At 38.7% G+C, this 26347-nt stretch overlaps 1 protein-coding gene across 5 annotated transcripts in view; it reads left to right on the plus strand.

Moving 5' to 3' along the window:
• ARB2A (ARB2 cotranscriptional regulator A) overlaps positions 1 to 26347 on the plus strand; it is a 289998-nt gene that overhangs the window by 194399 nt on the left and 69252 nt on the right. For all 5 annotated transcript variants that reach the window (XM_063129606.1, XM_063129611.1, XM_063129610.1 and 2 more), the window contains one exon: positions 2278 to 2362. In XM_063129606.1, coding sequence (XP_062985676.1) covers positions 2278 to 2362 — 85 coding nt within the window. The remainder of the gene's footprint in view (positions 1 to 2277; positions 2363 to 26347) is intronic.

The following is a 26347-nucleotide window of genomic DNA, read 5'->3' on the forward strand; positions in this document are numbered from 1 at the left end:
GAACTAAAATATGGATGGGATGTTAAAGAATCTTATATAAGCAGTATTTTTACAGTATGTGAATTTTCTAAGAGTTACTAAAACTACAGCATGTCACCTGGGTATATTTTTACTTCAGTAGGCTTTGGTCTAGAGGTAGAATGAATAATAATTAAAATCGTCTCTCAATTGCTTTGTATGTGTAGTGCTAATTGCTGTCATTGAAAGAATTAATAGTTAAAATAGCAATTTTTCATTGCATCTATCTACTCTGTATCGTGGACTGCCTATTTTTAGTACCAATAGAAGTCATAATTTTTAATTTATTAGGCACTGTGATGACTGATAAAACAAATCTTACACTTTCATATCTTCACTCTGCATTTGAGAATACTTAGTTCTTACAGGCAAGTGGCACATTGTATATAAAACTAGTTAATTGTGTTCAAATCTTCTGTATTATCTCAAATTCTCTGATGTAATGTTCTATCAGTAGTAATATTAATTTTACCTATATCAAATGGATATAATACTTAATAAAAATTCCACTGCTTTTGTAATTCACTGCTAAGTTACAATTCCACATTCGGCTTTTAATTAAAACTTGGCATGCAAATGTGCCTCTTAAAGCCTTTGTGAAATATAGAAATATTACCATCTCAACTGTTTAGTAAAAAGATAACAAACACAGTAGCCAGTTATATTTTTAAATGTTTTCATGGGTTTTTCACTCAGTTCAATAGTTTCACTGATCTACTGTTCCTTACAAAAATCTGCCATGCTTTGTGAACTTCACTTTCTAATCTCATGCAGCAACCCTTCCTTTATGTTCTTCCTGCTCTCCCTGGTCCCAGAACAGTAGGGTTGCCTTGACAAATCTATTCAAAAGCCGTTCCTCTGCCTTTATTGGTGGGGATTGGAGCCTTTGAAATTCTCTCCTCACTGCAACACAGCTGACATCTTCTTCCAGACAGAATGAATTAAGGAACTACAATAAGACACTTGATCTACCAGTCAAGGATCTTTCCACAGTGAGGACGGATTCCATGGTGCACAACTAGGGCAGCAGGCATCTAAAAATATACAATACATGCTTGTTTTCCAGAAGAACAATCGGCCATTTTGAAACAATGATTAATGGGATTTTTAAATCAAATTCTTAAATAAAAATAATTGTTAACATATTCATTCATTAATTGACGGGGGAGTGTGGTTAAAAATAAATCTTTCTTCCCCTCCCCTTGTTTTAATATAATTACTTAATTTTTGAAAAGTGAAATAAAATTTCTTCACATTTTAACAAAGGCTGTGTAGATTCTTTTATTCTACAATAGATATTTAGGAATGAAATATTTAATGAAATAAATACTGAACAGTTTTAGAAGTATGAATGTTGAATATATATACATTCTGAATTTAAGTTGAAAAGTTAACCAGAACTTAATTGGAGCTATTTAGCCAAAGATAGTTGGACAGGAAAATGTAAATACGAACACATCGTACTTCCATAAAGGGTGATAATTTAACCTTTTAACCTACCAATATTAAGATGAAAACTCAGTTTCATTTAGATGCATTAGCAGCCATTCTCTCAACTATATATTGAGCCATCACTCCTAGAAAACTGTGGCTATTACATAAGTAAACAAGAGCTAAGTTACTCTTAATTAAAAGCCAATTAATGGGGGAAATGTGTTACATTTCATGCTAAGTTATTCTTATCCAAAATCTGATTCACATTCAGTTTCTTGTAATCCATCTCTCTTTTATCCCTCGTATTCTCAGTGGGGCAGTTAATGTGGGCCACACCAATTTCAGTAAGGTGACTGAGCATAAAGCTAAGTTCACCCAATTCAATGGAATTCATAAATCAAATTCAGAAATAAGTATTATTTAAGATTTACAGCCTGAGATATTAAATCTATTTTAGTTTCAGCAGCAAAATACTGACATGCCACAGTAGATAGTATGGTAGCCATCTATTCCCTTCCCTCCCCATCCTCATTACTGGGTGATGCTATGACATGGTATTGCCAGGTTGTCTGGCTCCAATTGGTTGAAAAGCCCCATAATATGTTTTTCAAGAGAGGTGTGTCCCCAGGGGCAGAGTTCATGCATGGATACAACTGTGCTGGTGGCTGCTTCTGCTGTGGGTGCAAGCCGAATGTTAAGTATACAGAGTCGAGTTGTGACTTGCTCAGGCATTAGGACTCCTGTCCTTGAGCCTCTACACTATGAGTAAAAATTAAAGCATTTGATACATGTTCTTGATTCAGTTTTGTTTTTCTTCAATTACAGAACTGTTGCAATTGGGTCTCGAGTTCAGAACCTCTGGATGCATCAGTCGAGTCCATGTTACCTGACTGCCCACGAGTCTCTGCAGGTATGCAAAGCTTTATCCAGGAGGAAGCCATTTATTTGAAGTGTGGTGAAGTGTCTTTTCCCCCCCTCCTATTTTACCTCTGAGTCGGCGATGAAACTTAAAAGCTGGTATTATTCATTTTTTGTGTTATTTTTCTAGCTGCCTGCTTCTGCTTCCTATAGGGCAGCCTTCCTCAACCTGGGGCGCTCCAGATGTGTTGGACTACAACTCCCAGAATGCCCCAGGCTGGGGCATTCTGGGAGGTGCAGTCCAACACATCTGGAGCGCCCCAGGTTGAGGAAGGCTGCTATAGGGCATATATACTGCAATACTGTTGATTTCCTGCTTTTTCTCATTGAGTTTGATTAATTTATGAGTTACTGTAACATAGAAGCACAAAACATTATAAAGCATGAGAAAAAGTTGTAAAGTTTAATTTAATCGGATCCGTGTATGCTGGGAATTTCTATCAAAATTCCCCAGTGAATCTAGAATTTGACATTAATATTATAGGATACCAAATAGCAAAGTGGGTGTGGGTGGGATGGAGTACTGACTATAATAACTGAACATTGCTATTGATGAAGATAGTATCAGAATATGGAGCTGCTAGAATTTTAGTGATGATTATGAAATAATTCTCTTTCTTTAGCAAGATCAATAAGGCCGAGATCCAAAGAAATATTAAACTAGCACATGACATGTTAAAAGCTTTTGAAGTTGAGAGGAGTTTCGAAAACAGTTTGTGATGTAGCATGGGGCCAGCTATTCACAAAAAGATGAGTCAATTTTTTCACTGTCTTTCAGCAAACTGCTTGCCTGAGCCTAAGCACCCCTTCTCTCTGGCCATAGCTAGACCTAAGGTTTATCCCTGGATCGTCCAGGGGTCAAACCTGTTCACCTAGGTGACACACAGGGGAACCAGTGTGCAGGCAGGGGTGAACCCTGGATGATCCCAGGATAATTCTTAGGTCTAGCTGTGGCCTCTGTCTCAATACGAATATGAATTTATTATGCATTAGCCAAACAGGCTTGGCACACAGCCATTAAAAACAAGTCCGACACATAATAAAACAATAATTAAAATAAGATGAAATAAATCAATAATATCAACCTATGGACACGCTATAGAACTAATAATTATTAATTAAAATAACTCAAGGGACATATACTAACAGCAGACAGATTAAAAACTTATTTATTTATTTATTTATTTATTTCATTTCTATACCGCCCAATAGCCGAAACTTCTCCCCTTCCCAAGGCCGGCTTGGTATATTGAGCAGTTCAATATCATGCATAGTTATCTGTTCCTGTTTATAAAAATATAATTTTCATCTCTAATATCAATAAGTTAGTCGAGATATTGAGTTCTTAAACCTGAGTACAATGAGAATTCCAGGGGAAAATGGGGGAAATCCTCTATCTTCCTACAGCCATTGGGGCATTCTCCATCTCTATTTGGTAAGCTAGCATGCTGCCCTTTAATTTCCATCAGCTGCAAAGTGTTCAGTCTGCATTTGATTAAAAGTCCCTTGAGACCATGCGGACAAGTAGAGGCCAAATATGGGGGCAGTTTTCCAGGATATACAATAATATTTTTATACAATATATTAGAATGTCAGTTATACATTAGTGTAGTGGTATCCTGAAAATCAGCAATTTCCAATCGGACACCATTATAGCCCTTTGCAGCCAAATAACCCACTGAGAATCCCAGTTCAGATATAAGATGACACGTTTTGGTAGCCCATGAATTTGGGTCCTTTTCCTCATATGCCATTAAGATGGAGGGGTGGGAGGAGCTGTTGGGAAATTATCTTGAGACAGTATTGAATGGCTGCTTTCTTGGCCGAAGTTCTCACTGAACAACAAGTGGACTCCATGTGTACCACCACTCTAGGGGTAGATCTAGGGAACCAGGGCTCTTGTTAAAATTTATGTTGTTCTAAGTTCAGCTCTGCAATATTTAAGTGAGCCCACTCAGCTGCTTCATAAATAGCTGGGGCAATAACTTGGACTTGTAAAGCTCAAGAAGGAGTGCCACTAGCCTACCATCATGTCTAGTCACATACCGAAAAATTACGTTGGCCATTGATACAGTGGCTTTCAGATGAGTAGTCCAAGATCCAGAGTTCTACATTGTTATGCCCAGTTATTTATAGGAACTAACTTGCTCCAGTCGCTGGGTGCCTAGCTGCCAGCGATATTTCTGCCTTCTCTTTCTGAGCACCATTATTTTAGTTTTAGCGTGATTGACATCTAAAAGTTCTTTTCCACAGTATACACCTAGGGGTCTCAAGAGTTTACACAACTCCACTGTGTATATGAGAGAAGAATGGCATCATCAGTATATATAATAAAATGGAAATATCTTTATCTCTCAGCTGTGGAGGAGAAAAACTCTGGACATGATAGGGAGGAAACTATATCCTTAATATACATGTTAAATAGAAGGGGGGCTGGCAGTGGCAGATACCATTATTAACTGGGATAGCTTCTGAAGGGCCACCGTTAGCCATTACTCTAACATGCAAGCTGCAATGATTGTAGAGCCCCTGAATTCTTCTTAATAGCTGGTGGTCTATATTAAGGAGGGCCAGCTTGTGCCACAGATGAGACTGACTATATCAATACAAGGTGGTAGAGACAAACAATAGGGGAACTTCCTATTTGTCAGCTTCCCAAAGTCATTTGACACACTACCTTTGTGAAAAGAACATTGGACTAGGTGGAGCCATACTTGATCTAAACCACAACATGGATTCAATTTAGAGGTGGAGTCTGAGCCCCAAAATACAAAGCCATTCCTTTGCTCCCACATTTGCTGCTGCAACAGAAACCCTTTCACAGAAGGCAAATGAGTTAATTTCTCATTCTAATCACCTCCAAATCAATTCCCTTTTAACTAACAGCCTGGAGAAGAAAACATTAAGGGGAGACATGGTAACTTTTTTTAAGGACTATCATGCAGAAATCATATAATCATAGAAACATAGAATAGTTGAGTTGGAAGAGGCCTATAAGGCCATCGAGTCCAACCCCCTGCCAAATGCAGGAATCTACCTTAAAGCATTCCTGACAGATAGCTGTCCAGATGCATCTTGAAGGCCTCTAGTGTGGGAGAACCCACGACCTCCCTAGGTAATTGGTCTATTTTTGTACTGCTCTAACAGGAAGTTTTTCCTGATGTCCAGCCGGAATCTGGCTTCTTGTAACTTGAGCCCATTATTCTGTGTCCTGTACTCTGAGATGATCGAGAAGAGATCCTGGCCCTCCTTTGCGTGACAGCCTTTCAACTATTTGAAGAACGCTATCATGTCTACCCTCAGTCTTCTCTTCTCCTGGCTAAATATGCCCAGTTCTTTCAGTCTCTCCTTATAGGGCTTTGTTTCCAAACCCCTGATCATCCTCGTTGCCCTCCTATGAACCCCATCCAGATTGTCTGCATCCTTCTTGAAATGTGGTGCCCAGAACTGGACGCAATAATCAAGATGAGACCTAACCAGTGCTGAATACCAGTAACTAGTACCTCAAATGATTTGGAAGCTATACTTCTATTAATGCAGCCCAAAATAGCATTTGCTTTTTTTGCAGCCACATCACACTGTCGGCTCATATTCAGCTTGTGATCTACAACAATTCCAAGATCCTTTTTGCTTGTAGTATTGCTGAGCCAAGTATCCCCAATCTTGTTACTGTGCATTTGGTTTTTTTTTCCTAGCTGTAGAACTTGGCATTTATTCCTATTCAGTTTCATTCTGTTGTGAATCTCTAAAGAGTGAATCTATAAAGCATGTTTTCGTCTCCTGTCAATTATTTTTCTCTTGTACATACAATATAGCAGTTTATCCAAGCTATACTGCCATATCTGCAACTGAAATCAGGTTTATTTTTATTCAGAATTCAGACAGAAACTTACTTCTTAACTAGAAAGTTTCTGGCTCCTTCTTTATTCTGCTTACACTAGACCCACTAAATTTGGCAGGATCTACACTACTGCTTTAAAGCGCTTTATAACAGTTTTGACAACTGTTGGGGCCCAGGACACACTCCACATATAGTTGTCAAAACTGTTATAAAGTGCTTTAAAACGCTTTAAAGCAGTAGTGTAGATCCGGTCTGATTCCCACACAATTGCTTTTAAGGATTTTGCTGTGGAAACAGAACAGTCAGATCAGCACATCTGTTAACTTGTTAAAAGCACATTATCTAAGGATTACGTACCTGCAGTTACTTTGAGAGAAATGAACATTTTTAACACCTTGTCAGGTAATATATTGCTTGTCCCTAAGCAGTAAAACTTCCTGTTGTATCCTGTTTGTGCTTGCCATGTCTATGCTCACCCATTGGGATACTATGGGATACTGCTGTTCTTGTGGGTTACCTAGGCTTGGTGTTGCATCCCTATATATACCGTGCTTCTTTCAAGAGAAGAAATAACAATGTAGACTAAAATGGTCCTCCTAGCTCCACCTCTATGAAATGGGGTGGGCGGAGGACCAGAAATGGAGCTGGATCTGCATGCAATTCAGTGAGGGAGTAGCAAGGGTTAACTCTCACTTCATTAATGAAGTGCAAATTGCTAAGGATTAAGGGACAATTACTCCTGAGCAGCTGGGTTCACACTTCATCTGAAGGTGGATTAGTGGACTGGTAAACTGCAAGTGTGAATTAGCTTTATGTCTCTTTAGCTGCAAGAAATCATTATTACTTTGAGATCGGAGGAGGAACTGCCTTAGGAATGCCAGGTGGAGTTTCTGCAGCTCCCCATTTTAGATACCTTTCTTGCAAGTATGAGTGCATGTTATGCCTCTTAAAATGAAGGAAAGTTCTTACATTCTAAAGTTCTGATCTTTTCTGTGGAAGTGATATGTGAATCCTATTGTTACTTTCTGTTAGCCTGTGTTGTCAACTAAACTGATCATATTAATGTAGAAGGAATCAGAAGCGAGTTGCCTTTATTTCCCTGAAGTTATACTATATTTATGCAAAGACAAAGAAAAAACAACTTCCGTATAGCACACATTTACATAATGATTGTGTTGTTGTTGTTCATTCACATACAACTGTTATGAAAGTTATTTGTATAAATAAGCTTATAAAACACATGAACTTTCGAGCACCATGAAAAATATTCTCTAAGCGAAGATTTAGAACCTATTGTATTCAGCCAAGGCAAGCTATGAAACCTCATAGTATTCCTTGCCTTAGATAAAAACTGGGACATTTCTTCTAAGTAATAAGCAGGCCTAGACCTTAGCAAATTGTGGGAGACAAGCGAACCAAAGAAGCAGAAGAAAAATGCAGAATGCCTTCATCCCTTGTCTCTTTTCTTCCTTCAAATAGGAAATCAACACTGTACAAAGCTTTTGAGTGAAGTCTCGTACACCCCCAATCTCTTGTTAAGCAGTAAGGAAGTAGGCATGAACTATATCCCCACACCCCTCTTTCATGTTCTCATAACATCTACCAGAGGGTCAGCACTTTGAGGCTGTCAGAGAGTTACAGCACAATCACTATAACCCTGAAGTAAGTCCTATTGAGTAAGGCCCTCCCTGGCACCACAACCAAGTGAATTTCAGTAGGCTGTGGTACAGTGAGCAATGTCTCCCCCTCAGAACGTAAAGATCAGGGCAGCCCACACAGGAGAAGGTGGTCTCTCTTGGATTGCAGTCTTAATCTGCTTGGATGGGGAATACTGAGACTGTTCCTCTACGTCATGTGCGCACATCATCATCATCATCATCATCATCATCATCATCATCATATATAATATATAATATATTTATTTGTTACCCGCCTCTCCCTCTGGATACAACACAAATGTAAATGCCATAAAATACATATAATTGATTAAAACATTTAAAACTAATACATTAAAAGCAGCTCAATATTAAAAGGCATCTTAAAATTCAACTGGGTAGGCCTGCCGGAAGAGATCAGTCTTTACAGTTTTCTTAAAATCTGGAAGACTGTTAAGTTGACGAATCTCTCCCGGCAGGTCATTCTGTAATTTGGGAGCAGCAGAAGAAAAGGTCCTCTGGGTAATAGTTGTCAGCCTTGTTTTTGTTGACTGGAGTAAATTCTTCCCAGAGAACCTGAGTGTGCGGGGCAGATTGTACGGGAGAAGGTGATCCCGCAGGTAGCCTGGACCCAAACCATGTAGGGCTTTAAAGTTGATAACCAACACTTTATACTTTGCCCAGAAACTAATTGGCAGCCAGTGAAGAGATTTTAAAACCTGTGTAATGTGGTTGCCCCTAGGTGTACCAGTGACCAGCCTGGCTACCATATTTTGAACTAGTTGAAGTTTCCGGACTAGGTACAAAGGTAGCCCTATTATAGAGTGCATTGCAGAAGTCAAGCCTCAAAGTTATCAGCACGTGCACTACCATATTTAGGTCTTCCGACTCTAGGAAGAGGCTCAGCTGGCGTATCATGTGCACATTCACTTGAACATGCACATACATGCACCCAACGGTTGTGCAAAGACAAGTTAGTATGGTGGATTTGTTGCATACAACCTGTTGCATCCTCACTCTAACAAATCCACATATGGAAAAATCTTTTCAGTTGCAGGTCACTGTCGGTTTATTGCTATAATCCACTTTTTTTGAAACACAAATTATCTAGAATGCCAATACTTTTGGAATTTTACTTCAAATTCTTTTTTCTTTTCTTTTTTGGTTTCTTAAGTATCAGTACAGATGTGAAAACTTTTGACAGAAGTTCAAAGCAATTGAAATATGTGTATTTATAACACCAAACAACATACTTTCTCCCAGTAATTGAAGCATCCAGGTTGAAATACCTGGTTGAACTAAAGAATCTTTTAAAAATAATAATGAAGGAGCAATTATCAGTTGCAAAAGATTATCTTGGAAATGTGAACTAATGTAAACCTATGCAGTGATGCATATCCAGATCTATAGGCAGCTTAAAACAACAGTTTTAAGAGGTTTAAACTGTCAAGTTAATTTCATTTACTGCTCTGTGTAAGTCTTTGTGGCTATATGATCTGGCATTTTTCTTAATTTAGAAAATATGTTCTCAGTCTGTGAAGTGTATCTTGTGAAAACTGAATGTTACTCAAGAAAACTATATAAGTTAGCATTGGAAAGTACATTTGCACTTTATCTGTGTATCTTGCTTAAGGTTGTTAACGTTGTAGACTGTTATACAGTTAGTTATTGTTACCTTAGACAAATGCTGTAATGGAAACCTTCCAGACTGATGAATAAGCATTACACTCTTTCATAGGCCTAGTTAGGGAGATAGGAATTATTATTTCATGGAGTTTGATGGATTAGCAAGGCACAAAGCCAGATTAACCATTGTGGTAAACAAGCTGTATCATATGGATAGGCTTCATGCAAATTGGGTCCAGGTACTCAGTAATTACTTTCGAACTTTTCAGAGAGGAGTGTTGGGCTACTATGTTCACTCTGCTGCTTTTTCACATACTTGGGGGTCAGAACATAGTGGCTATCAATTTAGCAATGAAAGAGGAGTAAATGCTGTGATCGTACTTAGGGTAGTTTAAAATACTTTTAGGGTGCCCAATTATTTGGATTTCTTTATTCAACGGATTTTTAAACTGCCTTTCAGCATAGATTATCCTCCCAAGGCTGTTAACAATAGTCAATAAACAGCATAATAAGGTCATACAGAAACATTACACAGAAAAATCACAACAGCAGATAAACCAATAGATCAGATAAAGCAATCAAAGAAAAATAACAGCAGCAAATAAAAGCAACATTAAAATAACGGCAGTGGATTAAAAGTTATAGCACTGTAATCATTCACAAACTGACTAGTTAAAGGGTCTTTAGAGCTGTCTAAAGGCCAAGAAGGAAGAGCTCAAACCTATTTCCCTGGGAAGGGTATTCCAAAAGTGTGGGGCCACCACAGAAAAGGCCCCGTCCCTGGTACTCGCCAGCCTAACAGCTCTTACTGATGGTCCAAAGAGCAGGGCCTCAGATGCTGATCTGTGTGCAGGCAGTCTTTCAAATATCCTGGCTCCAATTGTTTAGTGCTTTAAAGGTTAATCCCAATACCTTAAATTGGGCTTAAATTTGGAAACAAATAAGCAGCTAGTGTAAGTGGAACAGAATAGGCGTGATGTAACCAGCAATGTAGCTTCTATAACCTGCAATTATTGTTGCTGCATTCTGCACCAACTGAAGCTTCCAAACCATCTTTAAGGGCAGCCCTAGACAGAGTGCATTACAGTAATGCAGCCTGGATATAACAAGACGTGTGACACTGAGGCAAAAATCTATCTTCTCTAGAAAAGGCTGCAGTTGTCAAACCAGCTGAAGCTGGTAAAATGTACTCTTGGCCATTCATGACACTTGTACCTCCATTGAAAGTGCCAAGTCCAGGAGTACTTGCAAACTGTGTACTTGTGTGCGGACCAGGTCAGTATCTGTGAAGCATTACAAACTGGCCCAGTAAACCCTGATGTTGTCCTTTGTTCATTAGCTGTGCCTCTAAGACAGACTACATGTTTTAGGTGAAATAATGTTGTACTAAATTACGCTAAGATTTGTAGGTTGCAGGGGAAGCACAATCCACAAGAACTTTTGATTCTTCTTCATGGAAGTTGCATGCAAACAGCATTTTGCAGTATTGACTCCAAGGTTTCCCAATATCTATGTATCTTATTGCTAAATAGTTATAGATTTAGATATAGATGCAGTGGTGCATATGTGCTTTTGATTTAACAAAACAATAAAATATCCTTTCTATTTTTATTTCTTAAGTTTAATGTAAAAGGAAAGAAAATGTGGCTAATTGACTAGATCCATATGACTAGTTTTTCACACCCAATGGAATTGGGTGTGAAGAAGGGTTGTCAAGAAGTGTTTTAAGTTTCTCCATTTCTCCTTTTACTTATTAATAGGTCTGCAGATGTTAAATGATTAGTCACTGTGGTTAATCATCCAAAGTTTTTATCACAAACTAAAAATTACCTCCGAAATATCATTGGATCTACCAACAACCAAAGGTGACTCAGGACAACAAGGGGGGGGAGCACAATTGTGCAAGTCTCTCCCTGCTGAAAGCTTGGGAACTCTCAGAAACGGACCGGGAGGTGGGACTGCAGAGGGATTGGTGCTCACACTGCCTTCACCCACTTTGAGGTGATGCCCCCCCATTGCAGCCATGTGCCTCACATCCCAAGCCATTCCTTGGGGGTTTTCAGGGATTTAGGAGCGGCAGTGGGAAGTGTGTGTGTGAGGGGGGACCCCCCACTGCATGAGCTTCTTTGCATTAATGCAGAATTAGCACCACACAATATATATTTAAACCTTATTATTATTATTATTATTATTATGATGATGATGATGATGATAGTGATGGGTCTTGAATTTGTTCTGTTTTTTAAATCATCATGGCTCTGATAAGTTAATTTGATAAGAATTCTTTTGTTTCATATTCTCAAAGTTGATGGAAATACTAAATATGGATGCTTCTAACAAAGGGCAAGTTCCTTTTGTTTATTAAATTTTAAGTTAACTTGTACTTAAGAGACATGTTGGCTTTCTTAACCATTTGTCCAAAAAATCTGAGCTTTTACATTAAGACCAACATGGATTTCTTTGCAGTAAGACATGCATGCATTGCACAAAGTTACACAACGCTATTGATGTCTTCCCCATTGTTGTTGTCTATAGAAGTTTACAAGGCCTGTTGTAAATTGGGGGTAAGTGCTTGTGATGTGCTCATTGCAATTTGGCTGGAGCAGTCACCATTTTTCTGATATTCTTTCACTGGATGGTTTTAGAAAAAAAATGTCTGGCACCAGGATACTATTAGGCTGTAATTAGTGTAACTAACAACTAATATGAAAGAGCAGAATAGAGGTCACCATAAGACTTCAAAGGTCTTAACAGGTTAAGGTTGGAGGGCAATCTGTCTCCTTGCTTAATCTGTTGCCATATCTGGTGAGATTTGTTGAAATCTTCAGCGACCTCTAACCTTGAGGTGTTGCTCTCTCATAATTTACTGGTCACATGCCATGTTCTTTATTCCCGTCTGTTTAGATGAGCATAGAACTTTGTGAATGGCAGCTTCATTTTAGAGTTCATGTACAAATGTGCACATATTATCAGCCCTTCACTGCAGATAAAAGATTATAGTTTAACCGCTTTAACATTCTTGTTCTGCCAACACTGAACTAAGAAAAACAGTTCTTTGCTACACTGTGCAGCTTGATTTCTATATGACATTTAAAATTAAGTACAGACGAAGTTTTAATACATTGTTAAGTAGATAACATTGTGTTATTTCACAGACCACATTACGTTTCTGCCACTCTTAGCTGCCTAATACTGATGTTATTTGCAGTAAAAATGAATGCTGCTTTCAGATCTGGTACTTTCAAATAACTTTGATTTTCTTGCAAGTAAATCTTAACTCTTCTGAGTTTCACATGTTTCCATGAGTTTTCTTTCATAATTTGCCTTAAATGAAAACTTAATCTAGGTGGAAGGTTAAGGTACTGGTCCCTTATTGCTTTTCTCCACGTGACATTGAACTTTACTTTTTTATGATGCGTATTTCTGATATTAGGGACCCCTTCTAGACACACAGAGAGGAACATATGGGGAAATGTCTGCCCCCCTCCCACCTTTTCATGCTGTGAGGTCCCAGCAATATGCTTTCTGAATGTGTTTGAACACTGTAGGCCTACTGCCTGAAGTCACATTGCAAAGTAATACACAGCCAGCCAAACAAGGCTTTGTTTTAATTACAATTTAAATTTTAAAGTCCTTTTAAAAATATATGAGAATGAAAGAGGAGAAAGTAGTCTGAGGCCAGATTTGAAGATCTCTACTGGGGGGGGAAATCATACAAGGATTTTTCAAGCAGTGACACTAAGAATAGTATTTGGAAAGTCTTTTCTTTTCAAGACTATCTTGCGATTAACTAAGGGAGTACTACATCAAAGCTATACTGACTTCAAAGCTCAGAACCACTTACAGCTTACAGCTATTACTAAAATCTACCACTTCACCCTGCCAACATCTCATCTTAGCAGCTTCACTAAGTTATACCCATCTACTTCCTATCCTCTGTTTAGAGGGAGAGAGGGAAAAGTAAAGACAAATTGAATTGAGTATTATTCCAAGCACTAACTTAGCCTCAAATAAAGATATGCAAGCAACAGAAGGGGAATTTTGTACATTAAAACTGAGGTCAAATTATTGTGATTTACATATTTGCAGTTTCATCTGTCTGCTCTAATGAAGCATCCTATGATATGTGTCAGGGCAGCATTTTACTGCAAGTTATTCCTCAATTGACATGATCAGTTTGCTTTTGATAGACAATGCCTTTTATTAAACAAATTACTAGAGAACTAGTATTTACGGCAGAGTCCTGGAGCGTGTGGTCTACTCTCGCTGTCTTGACTTTCTTTCTAGTAACTCTGCTCTGGATCCTTTTCAATCTGGATTCCGTCCTTTGCATTCCACTGAAACAGCCCTTACTAAGATCACCAATGATCTTCTTACTGCCAAGTCTAAAGGCCTTTATTCCGTTCTTATTCTCCTTGATCTAACCACAGCCTTTGACACGGTTGATCATGATCTTCTCTTAGACTCCCTCCATGACCTTCGACTTTGTGGCTCTGTCTATAACTGGTTTGCCTCCTATCTAACGGGTCGCTCCTTCAGCGTGTTGGCTAATGGCAACTCGTCTTCCTCTTTTCCACTTTCAGTAGGGGTTCCGCAAGGCTCGGTGCTTGGCCCGTTGTTGTTTTCTTTATACATGTTGCCCTTGGGTAAGCTTATTCAATCTCATGGCCTCCAATATCATCTGTATGCCGATGATACACAATTATATCTCTCATCTCCGGAACTTTCTCCTGATGTTCACGATCGTATCTCAGCATGTCTTTCAGATATCTCAGCCTGGCTGCTTCATCGTCGTTTGAAACTTAATATGGCTAAGACTGAATTGCTTGTTTTTCCTCCTAAACCTTCTCCTCACCTCTCATTCTCTCTTACTGTCAATGATGTTACGCTTACTCCGGTCAATGAAGCTCGTAGTCTTGGCTTTATATTTGATTCCTCGCTCTCCTTTAGTCCTCATGTTGAGGCAGTAGCTAAATCCTGTCGCTTTTTCCTGTATAATATTGCCAGGATTCGACCATTTCTGTCTGTCTCTTCTGCCAAGACGCTTGTTCATGCACTGGTTATTTCTCGGTTGGACTACTGCAACCTTCTTCTCTCTGGCCTTCCTTCTTCTCACATCAGTCTGTTGGTTTCTGTCCACCACGCTGCTGCTAAGATCATCTTCTTGGCTCGCCGCTCTGACCATGTTACTCCACTTCTGAAATCTCTCCATTGGCTTCCAATTCACTTCAGAATCCAATATAAACTTCTCTTGTTGACCTTCAAAGCTTTTCACTGTCTAGCTCCGCCCTATCTCTCCTCTCTCATCTCACACTATTGCCCCACTCGTGCTCTTCGCTCCTCTGATGCCATGTTTCTTGCCTGCCCAAGGGCCTCTACTTCCCTTGCTCGGCTCCATCCATTTTCTTCTGCTGCCCCTTACGCCTGGAATGCTCTCCCAGAACATCTGAGATCTACAAGTTCAATCTCAGCTTTTAAAGCTCAGCTAAAAACTTTTCTTTTCCCTAAAGCTTTTAAAACTTGATGTTACTCGGACTTTAGACTGTTAGTTATACTGTTAGTTTTTCCCTACCCTGTGCCTGTTTACTCTACCCAGTGCCTGTTTGCATTCTCTCCCCCTCCTTATTGCTTTACTATGAGTTTATTAGAATGTAAGCCTATGCGGCAGGGTCTTGCTGTTTACTGTTTTACTCTGTACAGCACCATGTACATTGATGGTGCTATATAAATAAATAATAATAATAATAATAATTCTTGAGAAAGATAGTTAAAACAATGAGTAATTTGTTAACACTACTGGAGTGCAGTATTGTTCTCACCCAAATAGTCTTTAAAATAGAATTTTTCAAAATTTGTTCCATAAAATTGTTGGTGGAGGTTTTTCACAGTAACTTATTTTCAAGGGCATATGTTAATGTGCACTGAGTCTGTGCTAATCTTGTAGTGCAATTGTTCACTAATAATAACTTGTTGCTGTATTTTCCTTAATATTAGCTTAAAAAAATAGGAGTAGAATCTTGTTTATTATTTATTTATTTATTATTATTTTTATTACAATTTTATACCACCCAATAGCCGAAGCTGTCCGGGTGGTAGCATATAATCTTATGATAATGCTACCAACTGATTACCGTTTGCTTTTTAAATCAACTAATTGTCTGGACTTTTAATTTAATCGATTTAATCAATCAGTTAAATACATGTATATATTTAAAAACCTCAATGAGTGGGCCTTTTTGAAATGCTTGTTTATTGTTTGTCAGATTTGGTATAGGAAGGATGAAGTTGATAGATCTGTGTGACCTGCATAAGAGCAGACCTTTCAGAAGTCACAGAGTTTTTGCTTATGGTCAGACTCACTCATTAAAACTGCAATTAAATTTAGTTGATTAACTGCGGGGATTTGTTGATTAAAGTTTTCAGTCTTAATATTTGATACTTATTTTAGCACACCCATTCATGTGTAATAGTATAGGAGTGGATTTTATCCCCTTTACAGAAATAAGAAGGTAAATAGTAATTTACTGTGGTGTTAAAATTATATTTAAAGTGGTATGTTATTATTTTCTGATTGGGAATTTTTATGCCTAGACTTGTTCAAGTGGAACATTAATCTTGAAATAAAAATTCTCTTGTAAATGATATGTTAACAGAAAGTTAGGAGCAAGTGAGATTCTTTGAATATGTTTTATAGAACAGTTTATATGTTCAGTAGAGATCTGTGACATGCTTTCTGGAGCTCTGCCATTAATCCATTTACATCTATTTGTTGCAATGAAGAGAAATTACAAGCAAAAGAAGTGATCATATGTTAAGGAGAATGTCTTTGCTTCATTCGTACTCCTTTTTTAGTTTGCAAATGCAGCTGGCACTCTAGCAAATGTTTAAGCCAGTCCTTTTATTAAAATTGAAAGAATGTGGCAACAGTCAGCAATTTTGAGCCTCTTGGCCAGAGTCCAACCAGCTACTTGTTTGGCCACACTTAGTTCCACATCGCTGAGTTTGGAAGGCAGAAGTGGCCCAGTTCTGTGCTGACCTATTGGTCATGACCACTCCTACCTCATTCTGAGGGCTTTACATCCTAATCTTCTTGCACACATAATGGAGGTCTGCAGCAATAAATGAAGATTTAAAGTACAGAAACTTGCTGGCTGTTAACTAACTGTTTCAGATGAATGATCTGTAATAGGTGTAAATGAATGAATGCAATACATTCAGTGTCTTTTACGAATTCACATATGAAAAGAGGGAAAATGCCTAGGAAGTTATTGTTAGATCTAAAATATGAATGGCAAGTGTATGTTCTGTCTAAATAACATGCTTTTTCTTTTAAAAAGCAGGGGAAATGCTTCCAGGCTGACTGATTATGCAATCAAAATGTCAGTATATTTGAAATAAACAGTTGTTATAGAATCAAGTGCCACATCACTTTGAATTTAAATATTTCCTTCATTATTGAGGATTTTTTCTTAATATAATACATTTCCCTGGAATAAATTGTCCATAGTATGAACAACAGAGTCATTTGAGGCTCATCAAAATATAGAGGGGAATGTTGTTGTTGTTGTTGTTGTTGTTGTTGTTGTTGTTGTTGTTTTTAATATGTCTTGCAGCACAAAGCAAGACAGGCTAACTACATGTGAATATGTTAGTAGCAATAATCAGTCTGAGCATTAACTCTTTATGAGATAAAACTGGTCATTTTAATTCTAAGAAATGCAGTTGCAATGGAGTTGAAGAACTCACATTTGTGTTTACTGTTTTTCTTTTATGTAAAACTAGGCTGTAGCTATAAAAAATATACTGAAATTAAATCTCAAACGGTAGCTGAAAATATTAGTTCTTGGATTTGTGCATAAAATTCTTGAAGGTATATGTTCCTTAAAGGTTTTATTATTATTAAAAATTTAAACATCTTTTCTTTGTACACACTTTTTTTGTGTAATCCTTTATTATTTCAATGTGACAGGTGGATACCAGTTCAGATATTTAGGATCAGGTGTCAAAGGTTTTTTATTTAGAGTGAAAAGCTACTTGGTAAAAAATGAAGCCATTCCAATTGTCTTGGGCCATGTACATTGCATTATTCATTAAAATCATCTTGGCTGATGCTACTTCTATCAAAAAGAGTTTATTAGAAACTAATCTTTTAAAAATATTGGTAATAAGATAAACTCTAACTTTAAATGATCAAGGTCAAAGTAAAGAGGTAGGTGCCACTGGTTTGTGTTAGGTGACATTGTGCCCTTCCTGTCTAATTTGATTACACACAGCCCCCAAAGCCCCAGGCAAAGCTGATTTTAGTTATAATCAGCTTCTTAACCTTTTGAGAACTAACATAAACACTTCCTACCAGTGGTTAATTATGTTGCTCGGTTACATACAGCAAAGTGCAAAGGTAAAAATGTAGAACGAGAGTAATGCATGTTGTGACAAAATATAGTAAGTTTCAACAGTTCAGCAGATTACAGAGTTTTATTTCAATCTACACGTACTGTTTTACTGTCCAGAGAGATAAATTTCATATTTGTGTATCAAATTCAAGAGGGAGGAATTCCAAATCAGATAGGTTAACGTCAGTGGTCACATTTTTGCTGTATTATAAAAAATTAGATATTATAAATGCTAGACATATGGACCACAGTCATGTGGTTTGCAGAAGAGCCATGAGTGACAAAAGATTTTTCTATAATTGTCTCTATAAGCACTTCTCAGCTTGGCTTATGGATACAATCTTGACCCATAGCTCAATTATAGTGTACGTACTCTGCATATAGGATGTCCTAGGTTCAGTCTCCATCAGTCCCCTCACTTTTTGTAAGGGATCAGGATCAGGAAAGCCCTCTGTCAGATGCCGGGCAGCAGCTGCCTTTCAGAATAGACAGTTCTCATCCGAGGATGTTCCATAGGGCTTGCCATGGAGAAGGTCCCAGGTTCAATCCCCTATATCTCCACTTAAAAAGAATCCTGGGCAGCAGGGCTGGAAAAGAGCTAGGTCTGAGACCCTGGAGTACTGCAGGTGCTGGTCATTGTAGACAGTATTCTGTTTCATAAGTTCACATGTTCAAATCACTTTTTAATCACTTCACCCCTTCTCCAAAAAGTGTCTTGACTGGCATGTTCTCAATTCACAGTAGTGAGCTATGATGGAAATTACAAATAGAATATGCTGGAGAAACTATTGAGTGCACATTCAGATCTCTTGATCAGGTGAAATCAAGATTCGTCGTGGTAATAATTTGAACTTCTTGGAAGGATAAAAAGCCTAGTCCAAATTATCCCGTCATTGCTATGAGGGCAATCAAATAAAGCTGTAAGACCTATTTTATGATAAAAGATTTTCATTGTTTGCCTAAGTAAGGGAAGTTAAATGACAAGTAAGAAAATGGATGAGGGTGAGGGGACATTATGGAAGGATGGGTGAGAATAAACAGAGAAGTTTATGTTATAGAAATAGCTGATAAATTAAGAAGTAACATCTGTGGAGCCCAATGGTATGTCATGGTTTTATCTATTTGAATTACTTTCTGTATCCTTATATATTATTACTACAAATTGCTGTAATCTACCACAAGCCTTCTGGATATGGTGTCCTACAAATTTAAGTAAGCTAAGAAAAAATATCAGAGATGCTAAGGATGTAGGAGCCTTATCCAAATATGTTATTCTCCAGGACCATTCTGACCTAAAGTGACAGGCATTTGAGTCTCCTATTCAAAGTTCTGCTAGAATAAGCCTTAAATTACCACTAGATTCCTTTCACACTGCAGAGAATGATAACTTTTTCTGACATAGGCCGTAGTACTGAGAACGCTAAATCCCCAATTGTTTCCAGACATCCTTTCCTTTTTTTCTGCTTCTGTCTATCTCTTCTAGTTGCAGCAGGTCTGCTGCACTGTTGATCACAGCACTGCTGCGTGTGGCTAACCACAGGCAGCAGCTGCTCTTCAATCCCTTTTTGGCTGGAAGCCCTTCTTCTTCTCAGCTGTATCAGGTTGTGGAAGTGCTCACTGCTGCCGAGACACAGCACATGTTACAAATAGAAAGCAGCACCAGTGGGAGATTGTAATTGCTTCTGACCTAGGATAGATGGTTGGAAGCTGGGTGACAGGAGGAGAGGAGAGGATGCAGGAGATGAAGTAAAAGAAAGGATGTGGCAAATACGAACAAGGGGAAGGAAGTGCTGGAAGACAAGTGATACTTGATTTTCTGAGGCGAATGTGAAAGAAACAATGCAAGAAAATAAAACAGAAAGATATTGTGGGAGAAAGACAATGTCATGAGAATAAAACTGGATTGACAAAATTTGGGAAAAATTAGCAAATTGCTGTAAAGACCAAACATAAAATTTGAATTGATTTTGTTAAGTGTTTTAAAAGCAGGTCGTAGTCCCTAAGATTCTCACACTCTGTATACAGATAAATATTTTTTTAATAAATATTCGTCAGGTTAATGAATGTGCAGCCCATTTTTAAACGTGTTTACTTAGATGCAAGGGCCAAACTGGATGTGAGATGAAATGTGTAGTTGCATTTAATAAGCAAATATTTTTAAAGATACAAATAGAAGCTGCTGGGGAAGTTCATCTTTATCAGGATAGCAGTAAGGTGGGAGTGGAGTCCAGCCCTTTTGTCCCCTGCTTACATTTTGATGAAAATCTTTCCACATATACATCCCCCAAGCTACTTAATGGGAATGGCAGAGAAGAGCAGTGAGAGGAGAAGATCTGGTACTAGCCTGGCAATAACCGCACAAGGCAGATCAAGAAGGCATGGAAAACATGTATTTTATGGTTTTAATTGTTGTGAACAGTCCAAAGAGTTTGGCTATTGGAGGTATAGATGTGTAATTAACAAACAAACAAACATATGGGTAGCCAGGAGGTTTCCTCTAGGGCAGTGGTTCTCAACCTGGGGCACTCCAGATGTGTTGGACTGCATCTCCCAGAATGCCCCAGCCAGCAGAGCTGGCTGGGGCATTCTGGGAGTTGTAGTCCAACACAGCTGGAGCGCCCCAGGTTGAGAGAGGCTGCTCTAGGGAGTCTTCTCTGTCACCTCCAGATCTTAAAGAGGATCAGGTGCAGCCAGAATTCTTGGCTTATTTCAGGGGAGGTCAAGGAAGCTGACTCTTCAGACACACTTTAAACAGCAAGTTATTTACACGCACACCCACACCCCATTAAAAGACTGCAAAAAGCCACCCAAAACATAAATACTTCAGAAGGAACCACAGATCTTCATTTAGTAGTCCTTCTTGATCCAAATAATCCAGTTGGAATTCTGATTTCCCTTAAGCTCAGCCTCAGGGGTGGGCACTCGCATCCAACACCTGAATAGCATGAGGGGCAGCAACCTGCAACTGAGGATCAGTTGTGTTTACAGGAAATTTTAAGGAGTACTGGCCATTAAGGCTTGAATAGCACTGTCAGGATTTCTCTCCAGGGTGTTCAGAGGCTTCCTCAGGGACTCCTCAGTGAGGATGGTGAGCTGACAGAAGAAGGTGTAAACTCAGATTATCATCATCACATCTTGTATTTGACTAATAGCCATTACAAAGAGAACAGCTTGATAGACCATGCAATAACAGAATATCACCGTACAATAACAGAAATCAAATTAGTGAATCGCCTGCACAGTCCACTGCAATAGCATTCAGAGTGATTGCATGAATATGTTTGGTGGCTTTAGCAAACAGAGCTGTGTTGTGTGTAACATGAGGGTCGCAATCTGACAATAACCAGCAAATTTTCACATAGGAACTTACCCTCTGTAAGGATGCCAAAATCTGCCCCAGGAATCTCTCCATGGGATTTTTATATAGGTGGCAATACAGTAAATAGTGCGAGATATCCTCTACCTCTCCCATACCACAGATTCAGAACCGTAAGTTTCTTGGAACATGTCTATATCTGCCATCCAAGAATGCCGTGCGCATGGTTTGGAAACGTAGTTCTCTTGTTACTGACACTTTTGGTTATGATGATGTCCTGCCAGGAAATGCTAGAGTGGTCCAAATTCCATTCCAGTCCCCCAGCCTCACTCACCTAACAACTTCTTCGGTCCTTCCAAGACGAGATTGCCAGACAGGAGCACAAATTCATTTGGATCACAAGAACATTGAAAGAGTCTCTGACTTGATGGCTGGACATGGACTGCCTCACCAGGGCAGTCAGCCTCCAAATAACAACTTGGCTTCAGTGCAGATGTTTACAAAGCATTGCAAAGTGGACATGTTTACAACTGCTGATGTAGCATTCAGAAGGCAAATCTCACAAAGAGTTCTATGACAGTAAAGACTCACAATCTGAGCATTTTTTTTCTCTGCTATATACTATACTAAAGTATAGTAACTGCCCTTCTGCCTTTCCTTTCCTTTCTATACCACCCAATAGCCAAAGCTCTCTGGGCAGATTACAAAATTAAAAACCTTAAAAATGCCATATTATATATAATATAAAACCTATTTAGATACACACATATGAATAGACAGCACACAAACATACACACACATTCTTCAGAGAAATCAGGAATGTTATACTTACTGTAAATCCTTACTCTTGCAGAAGACAGGAGGATGGTCTTGCACCTCTCTGGGGTTTGGAAGATCAATTCATCCTAGGGTCTCCTGGAATGAAATCCTTCTGCCTCTATATCTGGAAGTCATTTTTGGATGTATTTACTGGTATGCAGCCCAGTTGGCATGTAGTTGTTTATTTCCTAGCATTCTACTGTTAACTGGGCTCATGCATCTTTTCCATTCCAATCTGAGGAAAATGGGGGCCCTTCCCAAGGAGGAATGAGTCAGCCAGTTCACGCTGCCTCCTAGCTAGTGGGAAGGGATATCTAAAAAAATAATAATGTCTGCCTGCTTTCTTTGAGAACAGAAATTTAGGATATGTATAAATTTCTCATTTGTAATGTCCTATTTAGTTTGGCCCTAGGTCATGCCTGGTTCAGTGGTACCTGCTCCCTAGCAATGTGTTTAGGATTGCAGTCTTAATTACATATGATCTATATAGCAAAATTCATTATTTAAGCAGCTTTTAGACGATTATATCTCAGCAAATCACCATATTAAAGAATGGTTTCTGAGTACGTGAATTCTGCCCTAATTGTAATTGGGACAATGAGCTCTACTGTTAGGAGCAAAAATGTTTAACAGAACGATCAAACCCAAACCTCAACATTTGTAACCTTTACGAAGGTTAGACTCTCTAAACTCCTACAAATTTTGACAGTGGGGATGCTTTATAAAATGTGTGGTGGTGGAACTACCTGATTGAAGGTTTCTTAAGTGCTGCTGTCCAAAATCACCAGCCATGCTTGAAAGTAGTAATTCTTCATAGAACTTAACACTCTCAATTGACTTGTAGCTGCAGGTGTCAGTGCCGCCTGCTTTGGTATCAGGAAGCTTTGCTTTTTGAACTGCCTATAATTTTATTTAATTACCAGATATTTTTTTCTGGTTTGGATGTTGAATTTATGCAAAAGTACCCTAACTGGAAGAACTGTAACTCATTTTTTAATCTGCTAGATTATTCAATATTTTTGTGTAACTATTTCAAGATACACAGTCAAATCACAGTTTACAACACTTCTAAAACTTGAGCGAAGTCACTTCATTTCTAAACCAATTAGGAGATTCTCATAGGTAATCATGTTTCAAATCAAAACAGCTTGAGAATCCTATAATATGGCCATGCTATTTCTGGTATTTTAACTTTCTTCTGTGTGCCTTTAGAAGTCAGGTTTTTTTTTTATTGTTCTTAGGGCATGTTGTGAAGAAATGGCATGGGTCATTGTACTCTGGAATAATTTTCTAGATAGGCTGGCAATGATCTCTGAAGAGTGTTTTACACTTGTGGAACAGTGTATTGTAGTGGAGGTCCTTTCATATGGTATTATAAAACTACAAAAGAACCTAAACGCATAAGAAGAGCCATGCTGGATCAGACCAAGGATCCATTTAGCCCAGCATTCTGTCCACACAATGGCCGACCAGCTGTCAACAGGGAACCCACAAGCAGGACACAAGTGCAACAGCACCATCCTGCCCATGTTCCCAAGCAATTGGTGAATATAAGCATACTGCCTCCAATACTGGAGGTAGCACAAACCATCAGGACTAGTAGCTTGATCACAACTGACTTTCATATACCTATAACATCTGCAATGGTGGGGGAACAGATTTGAAGGGCCACTTTCATAGATGGATAAATCCAGGTTTTCTTATCTTTCTGGGAAATTTTCTTGCAGCTTTAGCTAGTGGTCCTGCTGAGCTCCTGCTGTCTGCTTGGAATGAGGGGATGAGTTGGGGCATTCATATGATCACTACCAAATGACCTCAACCAGATTGCAGAGTTCTATCACTTCCTTGGTTTACTGTGGAGTTGAAGGTGATAAAATGGTTTGTTAAATTGAGCACAAGGGACAAAAGACTCATAATAATACGACCAAACACAAGTAAGAACTTTGGGGGGGGGGGCTTATTCTGTGGTGGTGGTGATGATAGACACTTTGCTTCTTTGCTACCTTTGTGACTGCACAGTGTTGTCCAATGGAGGCCAGCTGTGACCACTTCGTAGTTAAAATTGATTGTATCCATGTTGACATGGATGCCATAATTTTAACAGAGTCAGAGATGGATACAACTAGGGCACTGTCTAGTCTGTTATAGATATTTTTCAGGTTATGCAACCCAAGGAAATGGACAAGCTACTCGGAGGACTGAGGCTTACCACATGTGCTCTAAATTCTTGCCAACCTGGCTGCTGATATCTGCCTGAATTGGGCTGGGATTATGGACACCACAGATAATCAGTGCTTTTCTGAGAGAGGTAGTAGTTCCCGTGACCCTTAAAGAAGTAGTAGTGAGATCCATTTTGAAAACAAAAAACAAAATCAAGTCTTGATGCTATGATCAAGGACAGTGTTGAATCTTCCATTTTTGAGCAAGATGTTGGAGTGGGTGGTGGCCATTCAGTTCAGATTAATTGGATCCATTCCAATCCATCCTTAGTTGCCGTGATAGATGGATTACTTATGTTGGGGTGATGGATGAGGGAGTGCAGCCCTATTTGTTTCCCTGGATCTCCAGAGAGTCAAATGACTTGGGCCACAGCTAGACCTAAGGTTTATCCTGGGATCATCCAGGGTTCGCTCCTGCCTGAGCACTGGATCCCCTGTGTGTCACCTAGATGAACAAGTTTGACCCCTGGATGATCCAGGGATAAACCTTAGGTCTAGCTATGGCCTTGGTATCATTCTGGGGGCACTGGACTGGGTTGGGCTTGGAAGGCATAGTGTTGCAGTGGCTCTAGACCTTCTGGAGAGGCATTCTCATAAGATGGTGCTGGGCAATGTCTGTGTTCCCTCATCAAAACCTCGCTGATAATGGAAGTCTAGCATATTAGGTTCTGTACCACCTTTTGTCTTGATGTGCTAGTTTTCTGTGTGTGGGGAGTTCTTGGCAGGGGCAGGGGGAGGATTCCAGCAAGCCATCCTCCAGTTACAGCCTGAAATAGTATTGTCCATAAGGATCTGTACCCTGTGCTTTTTCTGAAATGCTATTTGTCTTTAAGCTCATTGAACTCCTTTGGGGCTGAACATGTTGAATATCAGTCTTTAAATCAGTATGTAAAGATAGAGGTTCAAAAGCAAAATTATCTGTAATAGTTTTATCCTTTCAATTAGTAATATATAACAATCCGAAGATTACAGGGAATCAAACAAAAAAATTCCCTGAGATGGAACATGAAGTAATTATGTGCATGTTTGATTAATGTATATTCTTTCAGTGTTTCTTTGTCTTTTTAGGGTTCAGCATATGTAAATATTGTCTAATCAGTGTAATAAAGTATCAATTCGTTCAGCATAAATGATTTGTTCATCTTGGCCTCTAAAACCTTGTCCTTTAATTTGATACAGGGTTATAGTTGCAGTTTATTCAAATTTAATGTATTAATAATAACATTGGAAAATGCCTAGTATATTATTTTTATTAGCAATAACTATTTTTATGCACCCATTTATCTTAAAATGACTTTTAAAACTGATTTTTCAACGCAGTGCAACAGTTCTTGCATGTAAGATGCATATTAAGTCTGATTCAACACTGAATTAGCAGAGTGACAGCCATTCAAACCAGTCCTACATGGGTGGACTTTCAAGCACCTGCCATTATATTTGTAAATACTGGATAGTGTGCCTTAGAGCTATTAACCAGGTTGAGAAAAATTCTGGGGCTCATTGTGAGTTAATTATTATTAAACAATTCTTAAACAACCATAGCATAATCCTAAAACAGACCACACATTAATGTGAGGGGTGCTTAATCCTTGCATAACCTACATCCCCAGGGTTCGCATGATTCATGAACCCTCCAAGCAGCCACATGCACCCAGCATGTGCTGGAGCTTCACCATGGGTTAAATAATCCATGGTGTCGTGAGTCTAATTCTTCAGGCTCACACTCTGGCATTCTGACTCAGTGAAGCTCTTTTATTGTATAAATCCCATGGTTACACTCTTCAGAAATCAAATAGCTGATGACAATTAGCTATAGGCTCCATAAGTAATAATTATAACCATGTCAGAGATCCATACAACATATTTTCCTCTTTGCAATTTCTATGGCTCTGAATACAGGGCAAGTAGGTCAAAAATTCCTGGTCTTAAGTTATCCCAGGCAAACAAAGAAAAGGGTTCTAGAAAAAGACCTAAACAAATCCACACAGATATTTAATGCAAGCTTGAATTCTTTGTTGGAACCTCTGCGCTACATGGGTCAAGGGCTATCAAATCCAAGAGTCAAGTGTAAGTCCAGAGTAACCAGGTTTTAAATTTTGTAATCTACC

The sequence above is a fragment of the Elgaria multicarinata genome, chromosome 6 (genome assembly GCF_023053635.1).
Source record: "Elgaria multicarinata webbii isolate HBS135686 ecotype San Diego chromosome 6, rElgMul1.1.pri, whole genome shotgun sequence".
Classification (NCBI taxonomy): domain Eukaryota; kingdom Metazoa; phylum Chordata; class Lepidosauria; order Squamata; family Anguidae; genus Elgaria; species Elgaria multicarinata.